Genomic DNA, 24,803 nt, shown 5'->3' with positions numbered 1-24,803 from the left:
CCTGCAAACGCGCTGTAACCGAAAGACTCCAATAAAAACTGAATTATTACCCGCCATGGGTAACAGCAGCGATTTGTTGTGGATGACACTCTCTCAAGTAAAGCTGCGGAGAAAATTCTGCACTTAATTTCATCACTCTAGGTTTCGATTTCCAATACAAGTACGCAAACACTAAAGAAGAACCCTGTTGTTTGAAGCAACACCACAGTCTGGTACGATGCTAAAACGGTCAAAACAATTCAGCTTGCAGCGTTAGAACTAACGAATGACGGCAGTGACGCAGCAATAAAACTTTTGCTCCCATCCAGGCAGTGCTGAAGAAGGAATTCCGCTTGCGTCTTGGCTGAGTGCATGAAGTCACTGTCTAACCTTGACAGTGCTAGCTAGCGTTATCTGAATGTAATTCTCACTCACGACTGCGCAAAGAGGGCACGTGTGCTACGCGATTACTCAGCTTCTTCTTCTCGCGTTGTCATAACACTCTAGACTACTGGCAGTAACGAGTGATGCTCATTGGCTGGACCCCTACCTCCCACCGCAGCAACCTACCAGCAGCATGACACAAACCCCCACTATATAACAGCTGGCAAACAGCTGAGAAACAAGTTAGTCGCGGAAGCGCACTCTGTTCCCAGAAGCCTGCAGAAGACGCTATGGTTGTAAACAACAAGTTTAGATTCGCGATTGACAGAGGCGGCACATTCACAGACATCTATGCAAAATGTCCAGGCGGAAAGATTCGCGTTATGAAACTTTTATCTGTGGATCCTGCCAACTATCCTGATGCTCCTAGAGAAGGTATAAGAAGAATCTTGGAAGAGGTGAGTGAGGACTCATGAATGTTTGTTCTTGATTTCGACTGTATTGTATAACAGATACAATCAGTAGTGTTAGTGCTTTAATTATTCATAATACCCTCACAATAAACTTTGTTGAGAAGATCCGTTATATATGTGGTGTTAAGTTTGTTGTGTTTATATTTGCCTCCCGAGTGCGCCTATTTTATTCTTACTATTTACCTCAAGTGTAATTATTAGGTTCAGCTTCATACATATTAGGTCCGCAGCTGCTATGAAATGTTTAGGTGACTACTACATGCAGCTCTCATTTATTTTTCCTTGGTTGTACTATTGCACTGTTTTCGTCTCACCAGAGCATTTCCAAGTACATGTGCAAACTTGTTGTCATACGAGTATCATTACAACACAACGTCACAGTTTTAAAATTACATGTTTATCCACATACCATCGCACTCAACTTCCACGTTATGACCGCACAGTTATTACGGCATTTAGTGGCAGGCTAGGGCTAGAAAGCACGGGTGAGTTTTGTCATCGTGACTATAAAGCTGCAGTCACTGGCACGTCATCATCAAATAATAATATTTATGATGTTAATCGTTTGTATAACCATTTGTATAATAATGTGTGCACTAACAGTGCCTTATACAACACAAACTGTTTACAGGCAAATAAATCAATTTAAAAGTGAAGTGCGCTCTCGAAGGATGATTCACTAAACACATTTCGAAATTCAAGCGTCATTGGTCGATATGGATTTTGATGAGACGGTCATTATTGCGATTCATGATAAGCAAAAGAAAATATCATAAAAAAGAGCAGTGGGTACACCCCCTTTGGAGTGACAGGCTAATAAGTGAAAAGTTCTGCACAATATTTAATAAACTTCGACAAGATCCAAAAAAGTTTTTCAATATTTTCGAATAAATGTTGAAAGTTCTGATGAATTACTTATTATTTTACCCCCATTAACATACAAAAATACGATCATAAGATTGTCTGCCCCAGCTGAAGTTGTCCTGAGCACTTGAAAATAACTGTTTCACCGACTTCTTCTCATCCTTTAGCTTTCATATTTATGTCCGAGTAATCTAAGTTGTTGTTGAAAAGTGCTTGTATTTTTTTCCGTTTCTTCTTTAAGAATGCCATTGTCATAAATAGTCTTCACGGCTTTGCCACTGGATGACGATGTGTTGAACCACCTGAAGATGTCGGACAGATGCTCCGAGGTAATATTGTAGAATTTGCACGTCATCCGGCAGCAAACCCGTGAAGACTATTTATAACATATCCGCCGGGAAATCTTGAAGAGTCACAACAATGCCATTGTCGATATTAGCTCCGTGCACATTCACATTGTGCGAAGACGTTTATGCCATGTAGGTGTGTCACTTTGTGCTTTGGAAAGCAAATGGGAAGCTGAGAATGTGCGGAGAGATCGTTTTGTCATCTTTGCTCGCGCGGCAATCAAAATCTATCGGCGCAGTGACAGTTCTATCACGGGCTTGTTCGCGGGCCGGCACGCGTGTCATCCGGCTTTGACGTCTAAGCCTCTTCCAGTAGCAGTTAGACGCTCGTCGTACTTATAGCAGTGCGCCTGCGAAGTAACATTTTTCGACCCTCACGGGTACCGACGTTACAGCGGCGAGATCAGTACGCCTGCTTATCACAAACCTTCTTATATGTGTGCTATGTACACAACAGCTCCATTGTTTCCTTTCAGGGAATTATTACGCATACTAGCTTGGCGACAACAATACATTGTTTCATAGCTGTAAATCTATTTTATCGGTTGCTTTTCTCAAACGTAATGTATACTATGCATCTGTATCACGAAACTGCTAGAACGGTGCACGGTGCTATTGTCAGATTGCCTGTGTAACGGCAAGGGATAACAAAAATTGGGTATGAATTTCACAAACGCTGTAGAAAGAGAACTACTGCATAGAATGACGTCAAATTTGAAAAGCATAACTGGCGCAAGGGGAAAGGTTATGAACAAAACAGCAACCAGTAGATGGTGCTGCAAGCGTCGTAACTTAAATGGGGTCGGCTTCAAATGATAGATGAATGGCAATAAGACGGCTATAGTTTGAGATGCACTTTACACCATCCCTACCGTTCAATGTGCATGACTGTATAAGTTCGGCAGTCAACAGCTGTGGTCCTGTTAGGTAAGCCCATCCACAGCGACAACGTCGTGCAACATCGGATGGGAAAAATTGGTTTTTGGTTGTTATGAAATAAAAAAAAAACGCATAAAAAGCAAAATGATATCGGTTTCGGATTGTCTCGATATTGGCGCAAGGCATGTTCAGTATGCTGTCAACCGTCATCTGCCACAAGTTGAAACTGCAAAACTGCACGTTCTGCAATCGGAGTGTCTTCTCAGGGGCCACGTTCAGAATCTGTCTGCAGTTCAGTTCAGTTACGTTCGTATCTGGAGAACTGAACACAACGTCTTTCAGAAGTCGCGCGAATTCAAATCTGGTGATCTGGACGGCAAGGCTGTAAGGAAATGACTTCTGACAATTCTAGCATTTCCGAAATGCATCTGCAGCAGCCACTTCACTGGCGGAGGAGCGCCATCTTGCAAAAATATGATCCTCCCCACACATCCACGCTGTTGAAGGGTCGGAATGACGTTGGTGCGCAAAACACTCTTAATAGCGTTTACCTGCCTTTCCAGAATGAAATGGCACCGGTTGATGTGCGTGCTGGTTTTCCGTCGCCCGTATTATGCAATTCCGTGTTTTGCCAAGTCCATGGAGATGGAAACGGGTTCCGTCTGTCCACAGAACGTTCCATTGCCATTCATTGCCCACTTCCATTTGAGCAAAAAATTCCAGAGCGAACATTTGGCGTACTGGCAGGCCAGCAGGAAGCAACTCCTGAACATGGGCGATGGGACCGATGACCTCGCTGTTTGGTCGCCTCCTAATGCAGGACGTTTCGTAGAATTTTATGCGCCGTGCTCGCAGGTGTGTCCAACGTTCGGCTAGTACTCCGTGCACTGCATGTTTGCGCACCACCGCTCGACCCCGCCTACAGTGCTGTGTCCACATCTTCGACAGGCGCCACATCGCACTTCAAAAGAAACTGTCTTTTCGAATTTTGTAATCATTTGCTCGACATCCTTAGCAGACACCGGACGAATGCCTTTTTGCATACACCTGAGTGTTCGGAACATGCAGGGCTATTGGGGTAAAGGCAACGTTATTGCAAAAGCGCGCGATCCTTCGTGGAGGCAGTAGGTCGGATGTCTCGGATGAAAACTAAGGAACAGACGTGTGCTGCGCGTTTGTTGGTGTGCTTATTCTGACTCTTACAGCACCGTATGTTGTTCACCTTTTCGTTATGGTTCTCTTTTTATAGCGTTTTGAAACTGGAGCTTTAATTATGGACACCAGTACTTATCCACCGAAATTAGAAATTCAAAATGCTGTCATAATACTCATTAAGAGGTTTCAAGAACAAGGCAAGTATTAAAGTTAGAAACTGTGTATACACCTTGGATGTAGAGTTAACTCACGGCGCGGAGATGATGCAGATTTTATTCATACAGTATTTGAGAAAGAGAGCACTGTTTACATACACTTTCAAACGTTTTCTAAACTTTTTCGCTATGATACCCTCCATTAAATAATGAAAGGAAAAATGTTTATCGCTTACAACGTTTTTGGTGTTCGTGCATTTAAACTATTGAATCAGGCATGACGTTATTTCTTTAGCGCGAACTCTATTCCCAGTACATGTTGAAGACAGCATCCACATGTACCACTGAATTTACTTGTCAAAGTGTATCATTGTGCGACACTGTGTCTATGGGATATGGCGTCATAAACATTGAGATGCGTGACAAGCTGGCATTTGCTTAAATGGAGCGCAAATTAACCAGATCACAACTCATCCATGAAATAAGAGCATTTTAGCCACCACCAACACACTTTAAACATAATTTCAGACTTCTAATAAACTTTCTTCAGCTTATATGCTTAACGTCCAATATTTAACACATTTGCTCATTTGTTAAGTAATCAGAAAACTGAAGCTGTTTTATACTTGGGAGTTAGATTATTTAATGGATCGGGCGTTTACTGGTTAAAACCGTAGTCTAGAAACCCTGAAGAAGTTTTCCGTGGTTTCCCTCAATCCCTTAAGGGGATACGGAATCACCTATCCCCGCAATGTTAATATATGCCTACTATAGGGAACATTTTCTCACAAACTACTGGAGACAGAGAGGTAAAAATTTTACTGTATGTGCATTCATATGTTACAACAATACTGAAACAACAGTTTATTGTCAAAGTATTTTCTTACAGAGATATTGTACATTTATTTTTAAGTAAATTTTTTCCATCGCTTTTTACTAGACTATCGCCCCTAAGTCTTTTGTAAATCAAGTAATTAAAAAATCGTTGTTTCAGTATGTAATAGGGACCTATGTCACTACGTCATAAAAATTTCAGACTTCTAGGTTGACCAGTACCTGAGATAATGTTCCTAGATGAAGTAAAAAGTAAACTTACGGGAAACGGAGAAAGAAGATTAAAACATTCCTGATCCGTAGCTAATACCCCCTTCACAGTCTTCATAATCATCTTCAAGTCTTCTTTTGGCACCCCTCTGCACCTGTCTTGCTTTTTTCACTAATGTCTTGATTATATTATCAGCATGCCTTAGTCTGTGCTGATCTAAAAAGAACATAGCACGTACCGTACGGGAACCAACACACATACCCAACTTTTGAAGGACCTGGCATTTAGTTATATTTCCAAGATTGAAGGTTGCCACAGCATCATACACACCAAAATGTAGTGTATTAATTCCGACAAACACTGTTTTTGGGAGACGATGCCATATCACACTATTCAAGCACTCGTTGGGGTTCTGCGTTTTTCCGTGAAGACATTTCATCAAAAGACTTCTGTCAGCCAGATCTCTGAAAATGGGCTTTATTTCTGCCATGATGGCTGATGGTAGACTGTGGTGGTGAATGTATTTCTCTCCTGTTGTTAGTCCCCTATTGTATTTACACCAGCTGTTTTCACCTTTGGGGCACAAACCATGTTGTGGATGCTCATCCGTGGATGCGGTGTGGAAATATAAAGCCCATATAGCTCTCCTCATTTCTTCAAGATTGCCTGTATTTTGCCTGATTGCAAGGCCATAGCGGTTCTGAATGTGGTCTATTATGGAATCAGTCAATCTTCCTCTGCCATCCAAGGTTTTCCCATCATCTAGTTTTTTCCCTTTCATAACTGATTTTAACCTTCTCAGCCTGGCACCCATTCTCTTCTGCACATGTCCTATACATTCAAGTTTGCTTATATTTACACTGTTCCCATATGGTTTGCTTTCCAAAACTTCTTTGAATGCTTTAGAGTCACCATCTCCCAGATATTTGACATAGCGAACATTATACCACTGTGAAGAGCGATGAAAAATTTTCTTCACCCCAGCAACCTCCATGCCACCACTACTACCATAATAATTAGCAATACAGTCATCACTGTGTTCATTTTTCAGCCTGCCTGTGCACCTACAGTATTTAGACATTATTGCAACATCAATAACCTTGCCAGTATCAACACTAGTTGCTGTTACAACACCATTGTTGGAGGTGTGGCCCCTTTTCTGCCACGTGCCATCAAACGCCACTGTGAGGTCACGACTGCCGTCATTTTCTTCCACTGCTTCTTCCACAGCAACCTGCATTGACTTCTGTGCTACATCTTCAACTGCAGATCCTAGTACATAATTGTAAGCTTCAAACTTTGAAGGTGCACTTGGAAGATTTAGAACACCACATAGCATATCACCAGCTGCTTTGCCCTTACCAATTGCTCGCAATCCATAAACTAACCTAATATTTACACTATAAAGTTCAGTTTTCTTGTATCCATTATTTACAGTTACTGAAACCGAACTTGGAAACTTACAGCTGTATTTACAAACACTGCATATTAAATTAAACTGGGCAGCCAGGCCAACATGGGATTCTACTTTCAGAGAAACGTTTCCATGACATTTTTTGCAGCACAAACTGTTTTCAAGAGCTTCACACAATATATTCGTATCAATGAGTTCAAAAACTTCATTCCCTCTATCAAGTAAATTATATTTCTCTTCCAAATCTCTTAGTTTTTTATGAGAAGCACTGTTTTCATTTGGTGTAAGTTCGTTCGGCAAATCAGTAATAAGTGGATTCACATTTTCCAACAGTGATGATGATGAACTGCTTTGCTTTGCTAATGAATCATTATTTCTTTTCTTTTGCCAGTTCACACGCTTTTTAAATACTTTTGCTTTAGCTCTAGGCATTTTCACTGCGAAAAATGAAGCACTAAATACGAAATAACTCAACAACAACTACTTTCTTATATCACACTGTTTACAAAACAGTCCCGCCACAAAGTCAAAGAGTAACTTGAGGAAACCAGAGAGAAACATTTTCGGGCAACTAGTGTATAAATAGTCGCTGGAAACCGGGATATTTGAATTCATGTCACTTTAAAGGTACTGCCAAAAAGTTCATGGTCAGCCACGAGAGACGTGTATAACTAAAGCGCAATACCCGATCTCACAAATATATAAAAATAAAATAGTTATAATTGTAGTAGAGCTATGTATGATACGTCATTTTAAAGAGGAAACATGGCAGAATATAATACGCCAATAAAAAAAAATTCGATTTTTTAACCCAAAATCCGATTCCGTATCCCCTTAAAGCCAATTTCGTGATATTTGGTTCCAAAAACTAAAGGAACGGGTGGTCACCTACCCCTTCCTTGAGGAATCTGTATTACTGAAAATAACCTACAGGCGTGTGGAAGCACGTTAAAAAAGAGCAGTAGCTCTTACAAATAAAACCTGTACTCTGTGTTAACAGTAAACATAACCATTTGTACGACACTGGCTAAACTGACGTACATACTGCAATTAGTAGGAAGCCGCTGCTCCCCCCTCCCCCCAAACAAAGGAAAACTGTTGCTTTTTCAGTTATAATAAATGCTAAGCAGCTGATACTCATTTCCTATTGCTATATTAATACCCACATGATCACACCGATGCTGCTCAAAGAACTAATTACTCGTATGTTGCAAGGAGAGAGAGGTGAAATTTACGAGGGTAATCCCAAAAGTATGGTCTCGTATTTTTTTAAAAGTACAGAACTCTGTGTGGCAGTTGGTCACACTGTTACAAGGAATGCTTCACACGCTGTGTGTAAACACGCGCACGCCGCGCTGAGGCGCTGTCTTGGCATGGCAGCCATTGAGAATGGAGCTCCCGTTGGATGTTACCGCCAAGCGCGAATTGCGCGCAGTTACTCGGTTTTTGAGCGCAAAGCGCACTGCTGCGCCGATTGAAATCCATCACCAATTGACGAAAGTGTAAGCGCGAATTGCGCGCAGTTATTCGGTTTTTGAGCGCAAAGCGCACTGCTGCGCCGATTGAAATCCATCACCAATTGACGAAAGTGTATGGCGTGTCGTGCATGGATGTCAAAAATCCTTCTTCGCCAAAGCCGCGGAAATTCAAACAAACACAGTCTGCAAGTAAGGTCATGACAACCGTTTTTTGGGATCGGAAAGGGTTATTGTTGGTGGACTTTATGCCCACGATTAACGCTGAGACTCTGAAAAAATTCAAACGGGCAATTCGGAACCGGAGAAGAGGAATGTTGAGCAACGGTGTTCACACTCTCCGTGACAACGCTCGCCTACACATCGCTCGGCAAACCGTTGCCCTCCTGCAACAGTTTCAGTGAAACATAATCACCCACCCACACACCCTATAGTCCTGACTTGGCGCCCAGTGACTATCACCTTTCCGTAGGTTAAAAGAACAAATGGCTGGAAAGCGATTCAGCTCAGACGACGAGGTGAAAGAAGAAGTTCATAACTTTCTGAACAGCATAGCGGCGAGCTGGTATGACATGGGCATACAAAAACTGCCACAGCGTCTACAAAAATGCATAGACAGAAATGTTGATTATGTCGAAAAATAGCTAAATGTTCAAGCTGTAAACTGATGTAAACCATTGTAGAAATAAACAGGTCTATGTATGCAATTTTTATGGATCGTCTAAAACTGCCTTAAGTTATATTGGTGTGACTAGATGCCATGCCTCATAATAACCAAATAAGAGTGTAGTACTTCCAATGGACCACCATTTAGGATCTCTACCGCCGGCCGATAGATCCCATATGTCACTATGTGTACCAGAGCCGAGGGCCGTTTCTACTATTAAGGGACACTAGGCGACCGCCTAAGATGGCAAAGGACGGAAAATTTCATATCGAGCAACGAAAAAATTGAGCAAATGAGGAGGAAAAAATGAAAAAGAGGAAAAAATTAAAACACCAAATTGTTTTCAAAAGCATGTGCAACAGTTACATGACAAATCCTTACTTATTTTATGAAAGTGAACAGATTGCCTCTACCTGCTTCATAACTACACCAACCGCAGCTGAGTACGAAACGGAAACGAACGTAACCTTGATTCATCTCGGACGAGCGCTGGACCCGGCCAAGTGTGCTGGCCTGCCGAATATTAGCAAAGCATTCATGATCTGTATCATGATTTAAAAAACCCCTCCCATCACAAATTTTCATGTTTTATTAAATACACAATTAATTTCGGACGCTGTGGGTCCATCACCAGGTGTAAATCGTCTGAATAAATCATTTATTTTTGCTGTTGATAGAGGTGAGGTGCATGTTACTCTCATGAAAAGGTTTGCTGTTAGCATATGAATTTCGTTATGTCAAATGCGGAAAACATGTACCAAAGAGTGGGAGAATAAACAGTGTATACTTACCACACAATCCAAAAGAGCGTTTTCAACTTTAACACCATCATACAATGGTTTCTCTATCCTGTTCATGCAAATCACTTCACTCAAGAGGCACATTTGTACACACATTTTTGTAAACATTGTGTAGATGTTGTTAGACTTTGGTGTGACCAAAGATGAATTTATTCGTAGTACCAGAAATCTAATTATTAAACGATTAACATATGTAGGGAATAACTTTAGAATGGGTCTTTAGTATTACTGAAATAACTGTGGCTTACGAAATCTGTTTGTTCATTCAACATAGATTCTGGTTTTTTGATTTTGTGGAGGTATACCTCTAGCTGTTCTGACACATTAAGGGTCTTACCATTGGTTTCATTATGTAGTGCTACCAAATTGTTTTCCAGACTGTTGATGACATGATTTGTTTCCAAAAAATGTTGTGCAATGACTGACTTTTCGAAGTGGTTGAGCCTATAAAGCATTTACGTGTTCTGGGAAACGCGTTTTGAAGTTTCAGACTGTTTTCCCTACACAGTGGTCAGGACAACTGGGGCATGATACTTTCTACACTCCACTGCTGTTGAATTTTTGTATATTTAATTTAATGTTATGGACCATTAAATAAAGTCACGTTTGCAGCTGCAAAATGTGGATACAATTAAATCGTATCATGGTTGTCAACCTGAGCGATACTTTTCATGTGAAATAAATACAAAATAAGAATCAAGTACTATCATTCAGAGTACTACTTCTGACAAATTTTAAATCTTACTGTTAGTGGGCAGCATACAAAAACAAAGCTACATTTTGATTTGATACTGAAATTTCGTTGTGATTCTAAACAACAACAAAAAAACGCCAAAAATTTACTGTGCAGAAGAAGAAATGTTGCAAGTCCATTAACTTCGCTAGCAGAAACAGTTTAATATGGCCATACAAATGAAGAATTTAATTAGTAAATGTACTTAAAAAGTTTCATTCAACTTTTTTGTTTAGGGTTTAACGACCATAGTGACCAACTCAGTGGACTATAAGCAGTCGCCCGTCCCTAGTTTCGGGCCTCGTACTCCAGAGAAGAATAAGAGCCAATGCCTTCAGACAAACACAACGTCCATGCCTCATCGGGATTCGAACCCAGACCCTTCTCGGACGAATGATCAGAAGCCAATCGCTTAAACCACTGTGCCACCAGGGCAGCTAAAGACACCATCGGGGCAGCTAAAGACAGTAGTAGAGCTCTGAAACAGAAAAAGCGAACAAGGCATCATTTATTTGTTTACTTATTTAGTTAATAGCGAGAAAGTGGATGCTGAAAAAGATGAGATTTATTCCTCATTCTAAAAGTATTTCAGATAAAACAGAAACAAAATAACAGCATGATTATCCGGATGACCTAGTTTGACTCTTCGACATGTCTGCCATTAGTAGAGCACAATTTGTATATTCAAGAAAAAGTTCGTTCGCACCAGAAAATAATTCCACGCCTGTTATAGTTCATTTTCTTGCAATTAAATAAAATAAGTAATTTATGCCAAATTTGGCAACACTGATGTTTTCAGTTGAATTCTAGTTTAACTGTTCAGCGCATTCTTCCTATTTTAATTATTTTGGGAAATATCAACAATTGAGGACAAAAAAAAATAAGAAGGTGAGGACATTTGTTGCCGTCAATCGGTTTTAAAGAAACTGAGGACAAAGCACGGAAATTGAGCACTGTCCCCGGGAAATGAGTACGTCTGGTCACCTTAGTTTGATGATGGAAAGTATAACAGGAGATTTGCATTGCTGTGCCGTTGGATGGTGGTGGTGGAGGGAGAGGGGATATCGGGGAGTCCGAAGGTAGTTAAGAAAGAGTTTTCGCCTAAGGCGGCAAGACTGCTAGCAACGGCCATGCCGGAGTCACTGCTGGCACTGCTAGTTGCCTCCGACTAATTTCAACAGTCATGAGGTGATAACACACGAGAGAGAGAGAGAGAGAGAGAGAGAGAGAGAGAGAGACTGACTTACATGGCGAGATGACGCAGCAGCAGGCTCGGCCTCGGTCTCGTCTCGTCCTTGACTACGCCACAAAGTGACGCCGGGAGGGGGCCGGACGCCTGTCTAGCGGTATGACTGGCAAAGTGGGAAGCTGCAAGTCTGCTTGCCCGCCCGCCCAGCCGCTATCCCTTCCCGTCGTGATGTGTGCAGACTGTTGGGTGGGTGGGGGAAGGGGGGGGGGGGGAGCGGAGGAGAACGATGAGTGCAGCGAATCTTGAGTGTGTTTGCCTGCGCGGACTATAACAGCCACAGCGGTATACTTCGTTCATCGCAAGAATAAATCTGATGTGAACAAACGCGAACGCTATGGTTGGTCAGAAGCCTTAGCGCACGTACACCGGTGTTGTTAGACTTTTGGAAGTACGTCCTACTATGTATTCGATATCGTATTACTAAGTTACTTTAAATTAAACTTTAAGATATTCTGATGTATTATCAACCATCAACGTTTTTCTTGATCACTCTTTAGCTATGTCGTTTTTATCTCAAACATCGCGTACAGTTATAGTGTCTATACTGTTGTCAGTTGTGCTCTGATTGTTGTGCTGTTAATACGCAGTATGAAAATGGCTTCTGTCCTAAGACAGAAGCATCCTGCTTTCACCTCAATAACAGAGAAGCCGACAGAGCTCTGGAAGTATACTTATGACGAGATACGCCTCAACACCGGCAAGGAGCCAAGGTACCTAGGGGTCATGTTACACAGAACCTTGTCATTTAAATCACACATTACAAAAACAGCTGCCAAGGTGAGAACAAGAAACAACCTCATCCATAAACTCTGGGGATCAACGGCAACAACTCTTATGAGGACGTCTGCGCTGAGCTTGGTATATCTGCTGCGGAAATGGCTAAACATTAGCCACGTGAACAAAATAGATGTTGAACTTCACAGAACCATGCGCATTATTTCAGGAACCGTTTGGTCTACACCTAACATATGGCTACCTGTCCTGAGTCATAGACCACTTCCAAAAATGCGACGAGAATCAGCCTTGGTCAGCGAACACAACAAGATTGAAGCAAACCCTGAACCACCGGTACACATCGATATTCCTGATCTCAGTATCAAGATGCTTGGTTCATGACATCCTCCACTTGCTCTCCACAGCCTCACTGGAGCTAACCTCAACTCTTGGAGAAACTGCAAAATGCCCCATCAGTTTGCCACCTAATACATTGTATTACTAAGGCAGTTTCTGGGTTTGATCAGCCCTGCAGGATCTAGTCAACTCTGAACCGACTAAGAACTGGGCATGGAGGATGTGCTGACTCATTTTTCAAGTGAAGACTGCTGTCTTCGCCAGCATGTGACTGCGGCGTGCCTAAGTACACCATGCAACACGTCAGAGAAGAATGCAGTTAAAAAAAAGGCTCTGAGTACTATGAGACTTAACTTCTGAGGTCATCAGTCCCCTAGAACTTAGAACTACTTAAACCTAATTAACCTAAGGACATCACACATATCTATGCCCGAGGCAGGATTCGAACCTGCGATCGTAGCGGTCTCGCGGTTCCAGACTGAAGCGCCCAGAACCGCTCGGCCACACCGGCCGGCCCCGAGGCACGATTCGAACCTGCGACCGAACCCAGACTGTAGCGCCTAGAACCGCTCGGCCACCCCGGCGGGCCAAGAATGCAGTGCCAGAGCGTTCAGTGCGGATTTTGAAGAATTCCTCATGTTGTTGTTGTTGTTGTCTTCAGTCCTGAGACTGGTTTGATGCTGCTCTCCATGCTACTCTATCCTGTGCAAGCTTTTTCATCTCCCAGTACCTACTGCAACCTACATCCTTCTGAATCTGCTTAGTGTATTCATCTCTTGGTCTCCCTCTACGACTTTTACCCTCCACGCTGCCCTCCAATACTAAATTGGTGATCCCTTGATGCCTCAGAACATGTCCTACCAACCGATCCCTTCTTCTGGTCAAGTTGTGCCACAAACTTCTCTCCTCCCCAGTCCTATTCAGTACCTCCTCATTAGTTATGTGATCTACCCATCTAATCTTCAGCATTCTTCTGTAGCACCACATTTCGAAAGCTTCTATTCTCTTCTTGTCCAAACTATTTATCGTCCATGTTTCAATTCCTCATGGCATCCTAAAAATCCATTGAATATATACAAGGACTAGGTGTTTGTCTGTGAATATATGTAATGTTATGTAATGTAGGATAACGTGATCCAATACTGAAATGTACTTAAATGCAATACGCTAAATAAATAAATATGAAAATGGCTGAGGCTGCTTCCTGCTCCGTAGTGAAACACCCCCGTGGAGCGCGATTAATAAGAGCCGAGAAATAGGTTGTTTTTAATGTTTTTCATAAATTTACAGGAAAAATCGGCTATGAAGTTTTTCGAGGGACTGTATTTTATAGAGTTGAGATAAAAATGCACGCTCGATGTATAGCGGAATCGGCAGTAGTAGGCCTGATGCGACCAAGCCGTTCATTTCGGTATTCAACTTTTATTTGAACACATCAGACTTCTTCCAACCCCGCCAACGAAAATCCAATGGCGTAATGGCTGGCGATCTTGTTGGTGAGTTAGTTGCACTACCATGACCAGTCTAGTGATTAGGGTAAGAGCAGTTCAGATGTTCCCTCACACGTATGATATGAGTGGAGGGGCTCTGCCATACTGGAAGTACATCGCTGTCCATGTGGTCAAAGGAACGTCCTCAAGGTGTGCAACAAACGAATTTCCCAATACTGTCCCGTTATCTGCTCTTCTAAAATGACTGTGCTTACGAACACATCGCCGTTCACGCCGCAGCAAACTATAATCGAAAAACGAACATGGAAATACAGGGGATAGGCCAAGTAATGTGAACAGTCGTAGTAATGGGACGGTTGTGTTTGATGGTCAACAACGCAGGTAAGGCAGGTGTCGCGCTGGACTGTGCGTGATCAGTACGGACTAGACACCAGTGCAGGTTGTTTACGAGTATTGCACATTTCGTATTTGCGATCAGAGGCCGAGGTCGAAGTGCAACGAAAGACCTAACAGAGTTCCAAAGAGGGCAGATTGTGGGGGCCCGATTTGCTGGAGTATCAGTAACCAAGACAGCCAACTTATTGAATATTTCAATAGCGACTGTTTCAACAGTCATGACAGCCTACACAAAACATGGAGAGACACCATCGTTTAAGCGTAATAGCGGGCGCAAATCAAAATTAAATGACACAGATCGTCGTACGCTAACACGAATTGTGTCAAAACAACACAAAACTACGGTGGCTAAAGTGACCAGTATCTGTTGACACTGTCTGCAGAGAACTCCATAAAGTGAATTTTCATGGACGAGCTGCTGTACCGAAACCATTAGTGACGACAACCAACGCAAAGATGTGTAAAACATGGTGTCAGAAGCATAAACCCTGACGGCTGATCAGTGGAAAGACGTCATATGGTCCGACGAGTCAACGTTTCGGTTATTTCCAACATCGGGCCGGGTTTACGCCTGAAGAACGCCAAAAGAGGACTACAGTCCTGATTGCTTGATTCCAGCGGTGGAAGTGTGATAGTGTGGGCAGCCATATCATGATATTCTGCTGGTCCCATCATTACTCTCGAAGGCCGTGTTACAGCCCACGATTATATGAACATTTTAGTTGATCAGGTGCACCCCATGATTCAAATGTTGTTTCCCAGCAGCGATGACATATTTCACGGCGTAATACACACATCTACACAGACAGCCAGGTCAGTACAATCGTGGGATGAGGAGCATGCAACTGAACTGCAGCGTCTTCCCTGGCAAGCACAACATTACGAACCCTTGTGGGCGGTATTGGAATGTCACTATAGGAGTTAGAAGGGTGGCATTACATTCCACTGGAGACTATTCAATCATTATATGCCAGGATTCTAAGAAGAATCACACCAGTATTTCGTGCAAATGGGGGCCCATCCCCTTATTAATCATTCCCAAGTAAGTACAGGTATTCACATTCTTGCCTATCCCCTGTATGTTTCCACTGTAGCGTGTGGATTTTAGTGCGACTGTACATGATTGTTACGTCCATTGCCGATTCTGTTCTGCGTAAACGCTGCTTCATTATTGTATTAATGGAACAAATGTCGATCGTCTTTTAATCAGCGATAAAATTCAATTTTACAAAGGTTTCATAAATTATTTTCCGACGAATCTTCCATAATACATTAAGGTATTAATGTTTATACGAGATAAAATAGAGAAACAAAATATGTTAATTAGAGAGGCAGTTGGTGTCGACGGGAGATTAGGAGTAACTTTGAGATTTCTGGTGACAAGCAGCTCTGTCGAATGCTCGAAGAAAGTCGTTTAGTATCTGCATGCAAATACATGCAGTAAAATTGTATGGAAAGCTGTGAAGCTGTTATATCTGCCTGGCCAGAATGTATTCAGTCAACACAAAACATTTCTTTGATGATTTGTATGGTTATAATTTGGTGAAATTGACATGCATTTCTCGCACTTCTTACTAGTTTTTGCAGATGTGCAGGGTGACAATTATTGACCTACATGAAATAAAGTCGTCATAGCTTCGGAACGGTTTGCGTTAGGACGTTCAAGCTGCACGGTTGGCCGCGTAGCATGTTGGGGATTAGTATGCGTCAATAAGAAAAGTTGGCGCTTTTGGGGGACTGAGAATCCGCATTTCGCGATCGAGAAATCTCTTCACCCTTAACTGGTGACTGCGTGGTGTGCAACGTCCAGTCACGGAATAATCGGTGCGATATTCCTTGGTGGCACGGTGACTACCAAACAGTAAGTGAAGGTTTTGGAAGATGATTTCATCCTCATTAACTAAAGTGACACTGATTTCTAAAGATGTATTCGAAGAGCACATTGGGGATCGCATTCTGGCTCTGGGGTGTGTGTATTGAACCGGAGACCTAGAAACGACGGAGAGACGTCTTCCCGCCATAGCCCTCAGTGGTTTACAATCCCACAACAGACCACAGCAGTCCACCCACCCCACCGCCGCCCCACGTCGAACCCAGGGTTATTGTGCCGAGCGGATTCGTGAAGGGGGCCGGCATGCCTTCCCGCTTCGCGGCTAGCCGGGCGGGCTGACTCTGGGGTACACGGAGGCCACTGGCATGGGCCGCGATTGGTCGCCATATTCTCCTAATCTGAACATACGCGACTCTTTATTTTTTTAAGAAAAGTTGTATAGCAATAACACCAAAGCCATTCCTAGGATGAAAACAGTCATTCAGCATCAAGGCGTTCAATAAATTCGAAAGTAAAGTGCTATGTACTGACTTGGCAGAGAATCCTAAGAAATTTTGGTCTTATGTCAAAGCGGTAGGTGGATCAAAACAAAATGTCCAGACACTCTGTGACCAAAATGGTACTGAAACAGAGGATGACAGACTAAAGGCCGAAATACTAAATGTCTTTTACCAAAGCTGTTTCACAGAGGAAGACTGCACTGTAGTTCCTTCTCTAGATTGTCGCTCAGATGACAGAATGGTAGATATCGAAATAGACGACAGAGGGATAGAGAAACAATTAAAATCGCTCAAAAGAGGAAAGGCCGCTGGACCTCATGGGATACTAGTTCGATTTTACACAGAGTACGCGAAGGAACTTGTCCCCCTTATTGCAGCGGTGTACCGTAGGTCTCTAGAAGAGCGTAGCGTTCCAAAGGATTGGAAAAGGGCGCAGGTCATCCCCGTTTTCAAGAAGGGGCGTCGAACAGATGTGCAGAACTATATACCTATATCTCTAACGTCTATCAGTTGTAGAATTTTGGACCACGTATTATGCTCGAGTATAATGACTTTCTGGAGACTAGAAATCTTCTCTGTAGAAATCAGTGTGGATTTCGAAAAAGACGATTGTGTGAAACCCAGCTCGCGCTATTCGTCCACGAGGCTCAGAGGGCATAGACACGGGTTCACAGGTAGATGCCGTGTTTCTTGACTTCCGCAAGGCGTTCGATACAGTTCCCCACAGTCGTTTAATGAACAAAGTAAGAGCATATGAACTATCAGACCAATTGTGTGATTGGATTGAAGAGTTCCTAGACAACAGAACGCAGCATGTCATTCTCAATGGAGAGAAGTCTTCCGAAGTAAGAGTGATTTCAGGTGGGCCGCAGGGGAGTGTCGTAGGACCGTTGCTATTCACAATATACATAAATGACCTTGTGGATGACACCGTAAGTTCACTGAGGCTTTTTGCGGATGATGCTGTGGTGTATCGAGAGGTTGTAACAATGGAAAATTGTACTGAAATGCAGGAGGATCTGCAGCGAATTGACGCATGGTGCAGGGAATGGCAATTGAATCTCAATGTAGACAAGTGTAATGTGCTGCGAATACATAGAAAGATAGATCCCTTATCATTTAACTACAAAATAGCAGGTCAGCAACTGGAAGCAGTTAATTCCACAAATTATCTGGGAGTACGCATTAGGGGTGATTTAAAATGGAATGATCATATAAAGTTGATCGTCGGTAAAGCAGATGCCAGACTGAGATTCATTGGAAGAATCCTAAGGAAATGCAATCCGAAAACAAAGGAAGTAGGTTACAGTGCGCTTGTTCGCCTGCTGCTTGAATACTGCTCAGCAGTGTGGGATCCGTACCAGATAGGGTTGATAGACGAGATAAAGAAGATCCAACGGAGAGCAGCGCGCTTCGTTACAGGATCATTTAGTAATCGCGAAAGCGTTACGGAGATGATAGATGAACTCCAGTGGAAGACTCTGCAGGAGAGACGCTCAGTAGCTCGGTACGGGCTTTTGTTAAAGTTTTGTGAACATACCTTCACCGAAGAGTCAAGCAGTATATTGCTCCCTCCTACGTATCTCTCACGAAGAGACCATGAGGATAAAATCAGAGAGATTAGAGTCCACACAGAGGCATACCGACAATCCTTCTTTCCAGGAACAATATGAGACTGGAATAGAAGGGAGAACCGATAGAGGTACTCAAGGTACCCTCCGCCACACACCGTCAGGTGGCTTGCGGAGTATGGATGTAGATGTTCGGACACTTCAGCGGGTCATGCACAATTTCGCTATTCGTCTGCGCCACATCATCATCAATGATGGCAGGCATATCGAACATGTCATAACCTTAATCCGAATATCTGTACATGCTGAATAAAGTGTTTACACTCCGTAGTTTGTAACTAATTTGCTTTTTGTTTCATATAGTTCAATAATAGTCACCCTGTCACCCTGAATAAAGTGTTTACACTCCGTAGTTTGTAACTAATTTGCTTTTTGTTTCATATAGTTCAATAATAGTCACCCTGTATGAGGAATTTTTCGAAGTGGAAGCAGTTTTTCCAAACTGCTATGTAATTCACCAACCTATACTAATTTTCAAATTAATAAAATAAGCAGTGTCATAGAGAATCCTCCGTTGACCATCCTAAAATGGTACATACCATGATTACCCTAGCATTGCACTATTAAAATTGTTTTGTGTTAAAATGAGGTATGATACGCACAAAGGCGAATTGAAAACGTAAACTATGGACAGTAACGCCATGTGGCTGATTCATGAAGCTCTGTCAACACCTGAATGTAGAATATTGTCAGACTGTCAATACTTGGCTTCACATGTTCAGTATGTATTGACAGTATCGAGAATATTTTTAAGGCGGTCAATACTGCTCGTCAGTGTTTCTAGTATTGACAATACGTCAATATGCACCATCAGAAGGTCAATATATTTCCGATACGACAATATTATTGAACGTGTGAGGGGTCCCTTTACAGTAAAACGTCAAAGAGATTGTTTGGCTAAGACATATACGAGCACACCACTAGCCTAAAAACAAATGTAAGTTAACTGTGTTCTGTCTCGGAAATCGTTCGGAATAGGACTTATTTCCATATGAGATTTCTGCTTCAAATGAGCTCTCCTGCCGAACAGCTGAAAAATGGCTTCGAAGTTCAGAAATGGCTCTAAACCTAACTAACCTAAGGACATCACACACATCCATGCCCGAGGCAGGATTCGAACCTGCGACCGTTGCGTGATTTCTCGATTAGTGTTCCCAGATGTCTCGATTTTCACGAGATGTCCGAAATTTTTAGAGATGTCCTGACACCCCTCCCCCCCCCCCCCCCTCCTTCCAGTAAACCTTATGGGGATGCCAGGTGTCCCGACTGGTGTGCGGACGTTTGCCACGATTTTACCTGCTCCGAAGGGTTGGGTCCCTTGTCTCCCCCTCCTTCTCCTCGTCCTCCTCACCCGCCGCCCGACCAGCAGTAAAGGTGCTTACTGAGCCTTTCCCCTGGCTTACTTAACATAGGACCAGTATCTCTACGGATTTTCCGCCACATTTCTAGAGAGTGTTTCGTTGTGGGAACTATTAAATACATCTCGCATTGAAATCCGCATCAAATTTCGAGCCTCAGTAGTAAAACTTCGCCAATCTTGGAGATTTTGCGCTCGTCTAAATTATACGTCCCTTTTTCGGTGCTACTGCAGCAGCCTTCTGTCGTGTTTTGTGTACCATGGGGAATCAGTTCCGTCTGTTATTAATTTATTTGGTATGAATCTCTCGAGTGCTGTTGATACTATTTCTTTGAAATTAGCCACATATGGTCTTCACTTACATAGTTTGAAAGGATTGGAGATCGTCTCTTAGAAAGTAGTCAACCGAATTTTCAGTTGCTTTTATAAATAGATGTATTTCGCGTTTAGTTTTGGTGAAGTTCTCTTTACGGAATTGAGCCTCGCTACGACTGTGTGTTCACTAATCCCTGTATCCGTTGTGAGGTCAAGTGTGTTTCCTTAACCATTTACAATTCTAATGACCTCGTGAACTAATTGTTCAAAATAATTTTTAAAAAAGCATTTAGAACAATTACGGAAGTTGCTTTCTATCTACAATAGGGTCTGAAAATGTATTTTGTCAACATACGGAAGGTAGATTGAAGTCACTGCCAACTATAATTGTATGAGTAGGGTACCTATTTGCGATGAGACTCCAGTTTTCTTTGAAATGTTTAGCAACTGTTTCATCTGAGACCGGGGGTCGGTAAAAGGAGCCAGTTATTAATTTATTCCGGTTGTCTAATATAACCTCTGCCCATACTAAGTCACAGGAACTACCTCCTTCAATGTCGCTTGTGAGCTGGAACACACATTACATTATTTTTCCTTAAGTTGTGCTTCTTGTTTCTGTTGTTGTGGAGATCATTACAATTACGTCTTTTCCCTCCAAAACCTAGGATGCTTTCTCTGTGACCCTGTAAATACCAGAGCTAGACAATGTAGAACAACAACGTACGTTACAAGCATAGCATTCTGTATTACTTCATTTCCTTAATTCTAACATTTTAAAACTGTACGTCGAATTTAGATGACGTGTCAATCATAGATGTTCTTATCTCTGTTTATGAACGTACTTTCAGTCATGTTTTGAACATTGTCCCGCTACATTTATTAACTAATGTTTCGCCGCAAGGGATATCGGATTTTAGAGAGTAAATTAATATGGAGTATGTCGTTCTTCTTTTCGAACATTCACATACACATTTCTTCTTTCCTTATTGTCTTTTGGGCATGCAGTTGCAGTAATTAAAGTAGACACAAATGCATTGATCAAAAAGAAATAATTAGCGTACATTCGCATTCTCTTTACAGCGTTCCTTTCTTGTTGCTCCCATGGTGTTGGACTGTTTCTATCGCAATCAGTAAGCGCGAAAGGAAGCTACCGTACAAACAGAGGGATCTATATTTATACTTGGGAAAACTAATTACATACTGACATAATCGTCTGAATTGCTTTCGTTTCCCAAAAGTTATAAATATTTCGATTTCGGAAAAGAAGCTCTGTATTTCGCCAAGATGTCGAAGAAGGTCCCTTGCGTGCTGGTTGTATCGAGTAAGATGTGGAGATGGCGGTTTGAAAGCGGACAGAAGTAGTACGTCGAAGGATGTCCCTTACCTGAGGGATCGCTACCTGGCGAAGGGGCAAGTGTGGCAAATGTCCGGCATTCGTCCCGACTTCGACTGTTGTATTATTACCCCCACGCCGCTGTTTTTTAACTTCTCCCTCCTCTTGCCCTTCGACTGGCAACGACTTCTCTTGTACACTTCTGTGCAAAAAGAAGGACGAAAGCAACTTTCTCACTATGTGTTACTGCCACGTAATATAGCTCGATGAAACTTGGGCTGCACGTAGAAAGAGCTGCTAGAGTTAGTAAAGAAGGTAGCGAATAGGAGAAATACGCGGTGAGACGAACATAAATTACACTTTTATTCGAAGACAATAACTACACTGAAGTCCTCTGGATTCATTATCGTCCCCTGGACACTAGAAAGCGGAACGTTGTTCCTAATAGTGTGTGATCGCCACGAACGGCAATGGCCGCTTTGCAACGGGTGGTAGCGAATTCTTGTGATGGAGCGTCCATCCCTGCACCAGCGCGTTGGATAACTGCTGGATGCTCGGTCGTTGCTGCACATGCACGTGCGGCCAATACCGTCCCCCTAAGACTGCAGTGGGTCCGATATCGGTGGATTCCCCCGACGACCGACATCGGCCAGAGATGCTAGATCTTTCGAAATCATTACGCCACTACATGCGCGGCCACACTATAGCCGATCTTATCGCCCGAACGTACTGACCTAAGACGAGATTCGATGAAATTCAAATCAAATCGACCGACGTTCTTGCACACAAAATACGGAGCGTGATAAACTGATAAGTTTAGTCCAAGGAAGAGTGAGTTTGTGGCATCCTGAGGATGAAAATGTGGTATCGATAGCAACGATGCCACGGCGTAGGTCCAAGTTCGTAAGTTGGCACTACGAGACACCGCCGACAGCGCTCTACGAGCGTCGGCCCGTGTTCGCCCCATTTGATGCCGAGGAGAAGACCTAGTAACACAGTTTCTACTTCATAGGGGGCTATTTCTGGCTTTGTTACTTAAATGATAATTTGTCTCACTACTAGTAGTCCTTACCGTTGATACCTGTACCAGTCGCACCTACGGGTCTTCAGTGTAAAGTTACGTATGTCCTTGACTAATAATTAAATGTACTTTCACGTAAAAAGCTGTACCGAGAATCTTATCTCACCTGCTCCTACTCGCTTCCTTCATTCGGCCAACTTTTCAGTTTTCAGGAGCAAACCCACGCGCCGCCTTCCAGGCGGGATACAAAAGGAAATACGATAATCGGGACTTTTTCGGAATCTATGGACTGAAATCGCAGGTTTATTCGAAACCTCAAGTAGCCAAAATCTGTATTGGAAAATTTAGGTGTAGATTATAACATCTGAAAGTAAATTGTTCAAGTGAAAAGGGTGGCGTATCTTATATGCATATAGCTACTGTACTGGATCTTTTTTACGGTTAGGTTGTCATTACAAATTACTACTACTTACTGGCGTTGTATGCCAGTGGGGTATTGATTCTGTTAATATGAAGTGGTTTGCAAATGTGGTGTACGGTATGTACACTACTGGCAATTAAAATTGCTACACCACGAAGATGACGTGCTACAGACGCGAAATTTAACCGACAGGAAGAAGATGCTGTGATATGCAAATGATTAGCTTTTCAGAGCATTCACACACCGTTGGCGCCGGTGGCGATACCTACAACGTGCTGACATGAGGAAAATTTCCAACCGATTTCTCATACACAAACAGCAGTTGACCGGCGTTGCCTGGTGAAACGTTGTTGTGATGCCTCGTGTAAGGTGGAGAAATGCGGACCATCACGTTTCCGACTTTGATAAAGGTCGGATTGTAGCCTATCGCGATTGCGGTTTATCGTATCGCGACATTGCTGCTCGCGTTGGTGGAGATCCAGTGACTGTTAGCAGAATGTGGAATCGGTAAGTTCAGGAGGGTAATACGGAACGCCGTGCTGGATCCCAACGGCCTCGTATCACTGGCAGTCGAGATGACAGGCATATTATCCGCATGGCTGTAACGGATCGTGCAGCCACGCCTCGATCCCTGAGTCAACAGATGGGGACGTTTGCAAGACAACAACCATCTGCACGAACAGTTCGACGACGTTTGCAGCAGCACGGACTATCAGCTCGGAGGCCATGGCTGCGGTTACCCTTGACGCTGCATCACAGACAGGAGCGCCTGCGATGGTGTACTCAACGACGAACCTGGGTGCACGAATGACAAAACGTCATTTTTTCTGATGAATCCAGGTTCTGTTTACAGCATCATGATGGTCGCATCTTTGATTGGCGACGTCGCGGTGAACGCACATTCGAAGCGTGTATTCGTCATCGTCATACTGGCGTATCACTCGGCGTGATGGTATGGGGTGCCATTGGTTACACGTCTCGGTCACCTCTTGTTCGCATTGACGGCACTTTGAACAGTGGACGTTACATTTCAGATGTGTTAAGACCCGTGGCTCTACCCTTCATTCGATCCCAGCAAAACCCTGCATTTCAGCAGGATAATGCACGATTGGATGTTGCAGGTCTTGTGCGGGCCTTTCTGGATACAGAAAATGTTCGACTGCTGCCCTGGCCAGCACATTCTCCAGATCTCTCACCAATTGAAAACGTCTGGTCAATGGTGGCCGAGCAACTGGCTCGTCACAATACGCCAGTCCCTACTCTTTATGAACTGTGGTATCGTGTTGAAGCTGCATGGGCAGCTGTACCTGTACACGCCATCCAAGCTCTGTTTGACTAAATGCCCAGTCGTATCAAGGCCGTTATTGCGGCCAGAGGTGGTTGTTCTGGGTACTGATTTCTCAGGATCTATGCACCCGTATTACGTGAAAATGTAATCACATGTCAGTTCTAGTATAAAATATTTGTCCAATGAATACCCATTTATCATCTGCATTTCTTGTTGGCGTAGCAATTTTAATGGCCAGTAGTGTATTTCCACTTTAAAGTGCTTTAGGTTTGCAGAATACCTTGACGCTACTTTTTTGATTCTGTAAGTCGTGTGCTAAATGACAATAAATTGACGTACATCTGCACAACGTTAAATAAATATGTACGATACGATGTTGCAGCGGCTGTGTTATTCTGATTACGATGCATGCATGTGCAAAGAAACTTTACATCGGAATCAGAATAACACAGTCGCTGCAACGTCGTATTTACCTGGCAATACCGGGCAAGTGACTTGCCAGTACAACGTCTGACCTGTACGGGAATACAGATAACGGATGTACGAGTACAGGTCGTAGACGCATGGCT

General features: G+C 42.9%; 1 protein-coding gene across 1 annotated transcript in view; it reads left to right on the top strand.

Annotated features, from left to right (window-relative positions):
- The first annotated feature begins 597 nt into the window (after positions 1-597).
- The window catches only part of LOC124802498 (5-oxoprolinase), a 187,784-nt gene continuing 163,578 nt past the window's right edge, over positions 598-24,803 (top strand). Inside the window, exon 1 of the mRNA XM_047263316.1 lies at positions 598-821. Within this exon, the coding sequence (XP_047119272.1) occupies positions 654-821 (168 nt within the window). The 5' untranslated portion in view covers positions 598-653. The remainder of the gene's footprint in view (positions 822-24,803) is intronic.

Source organism: Schistocerca piceifrons, chromosome 6 (assembly GCF_021461385.2).
Source record: "Schistocerca piceifrons isolate TAMUIC-IGC-003096 chromosome 6, iqSchPice1.1, whole genome shotgun sequence".
In the NCBI taxonomy this organism is placed as follows: domain Eukaryota; kingdom Metazoa; phylum Arthropoda; class Insecta; order Orthoptera; family Acrididae; genus Schistocerca; species Schistocerca piceifrons.
This window is presented reverse-complemented; position numbering and strand designations above follow the sequence as displayed.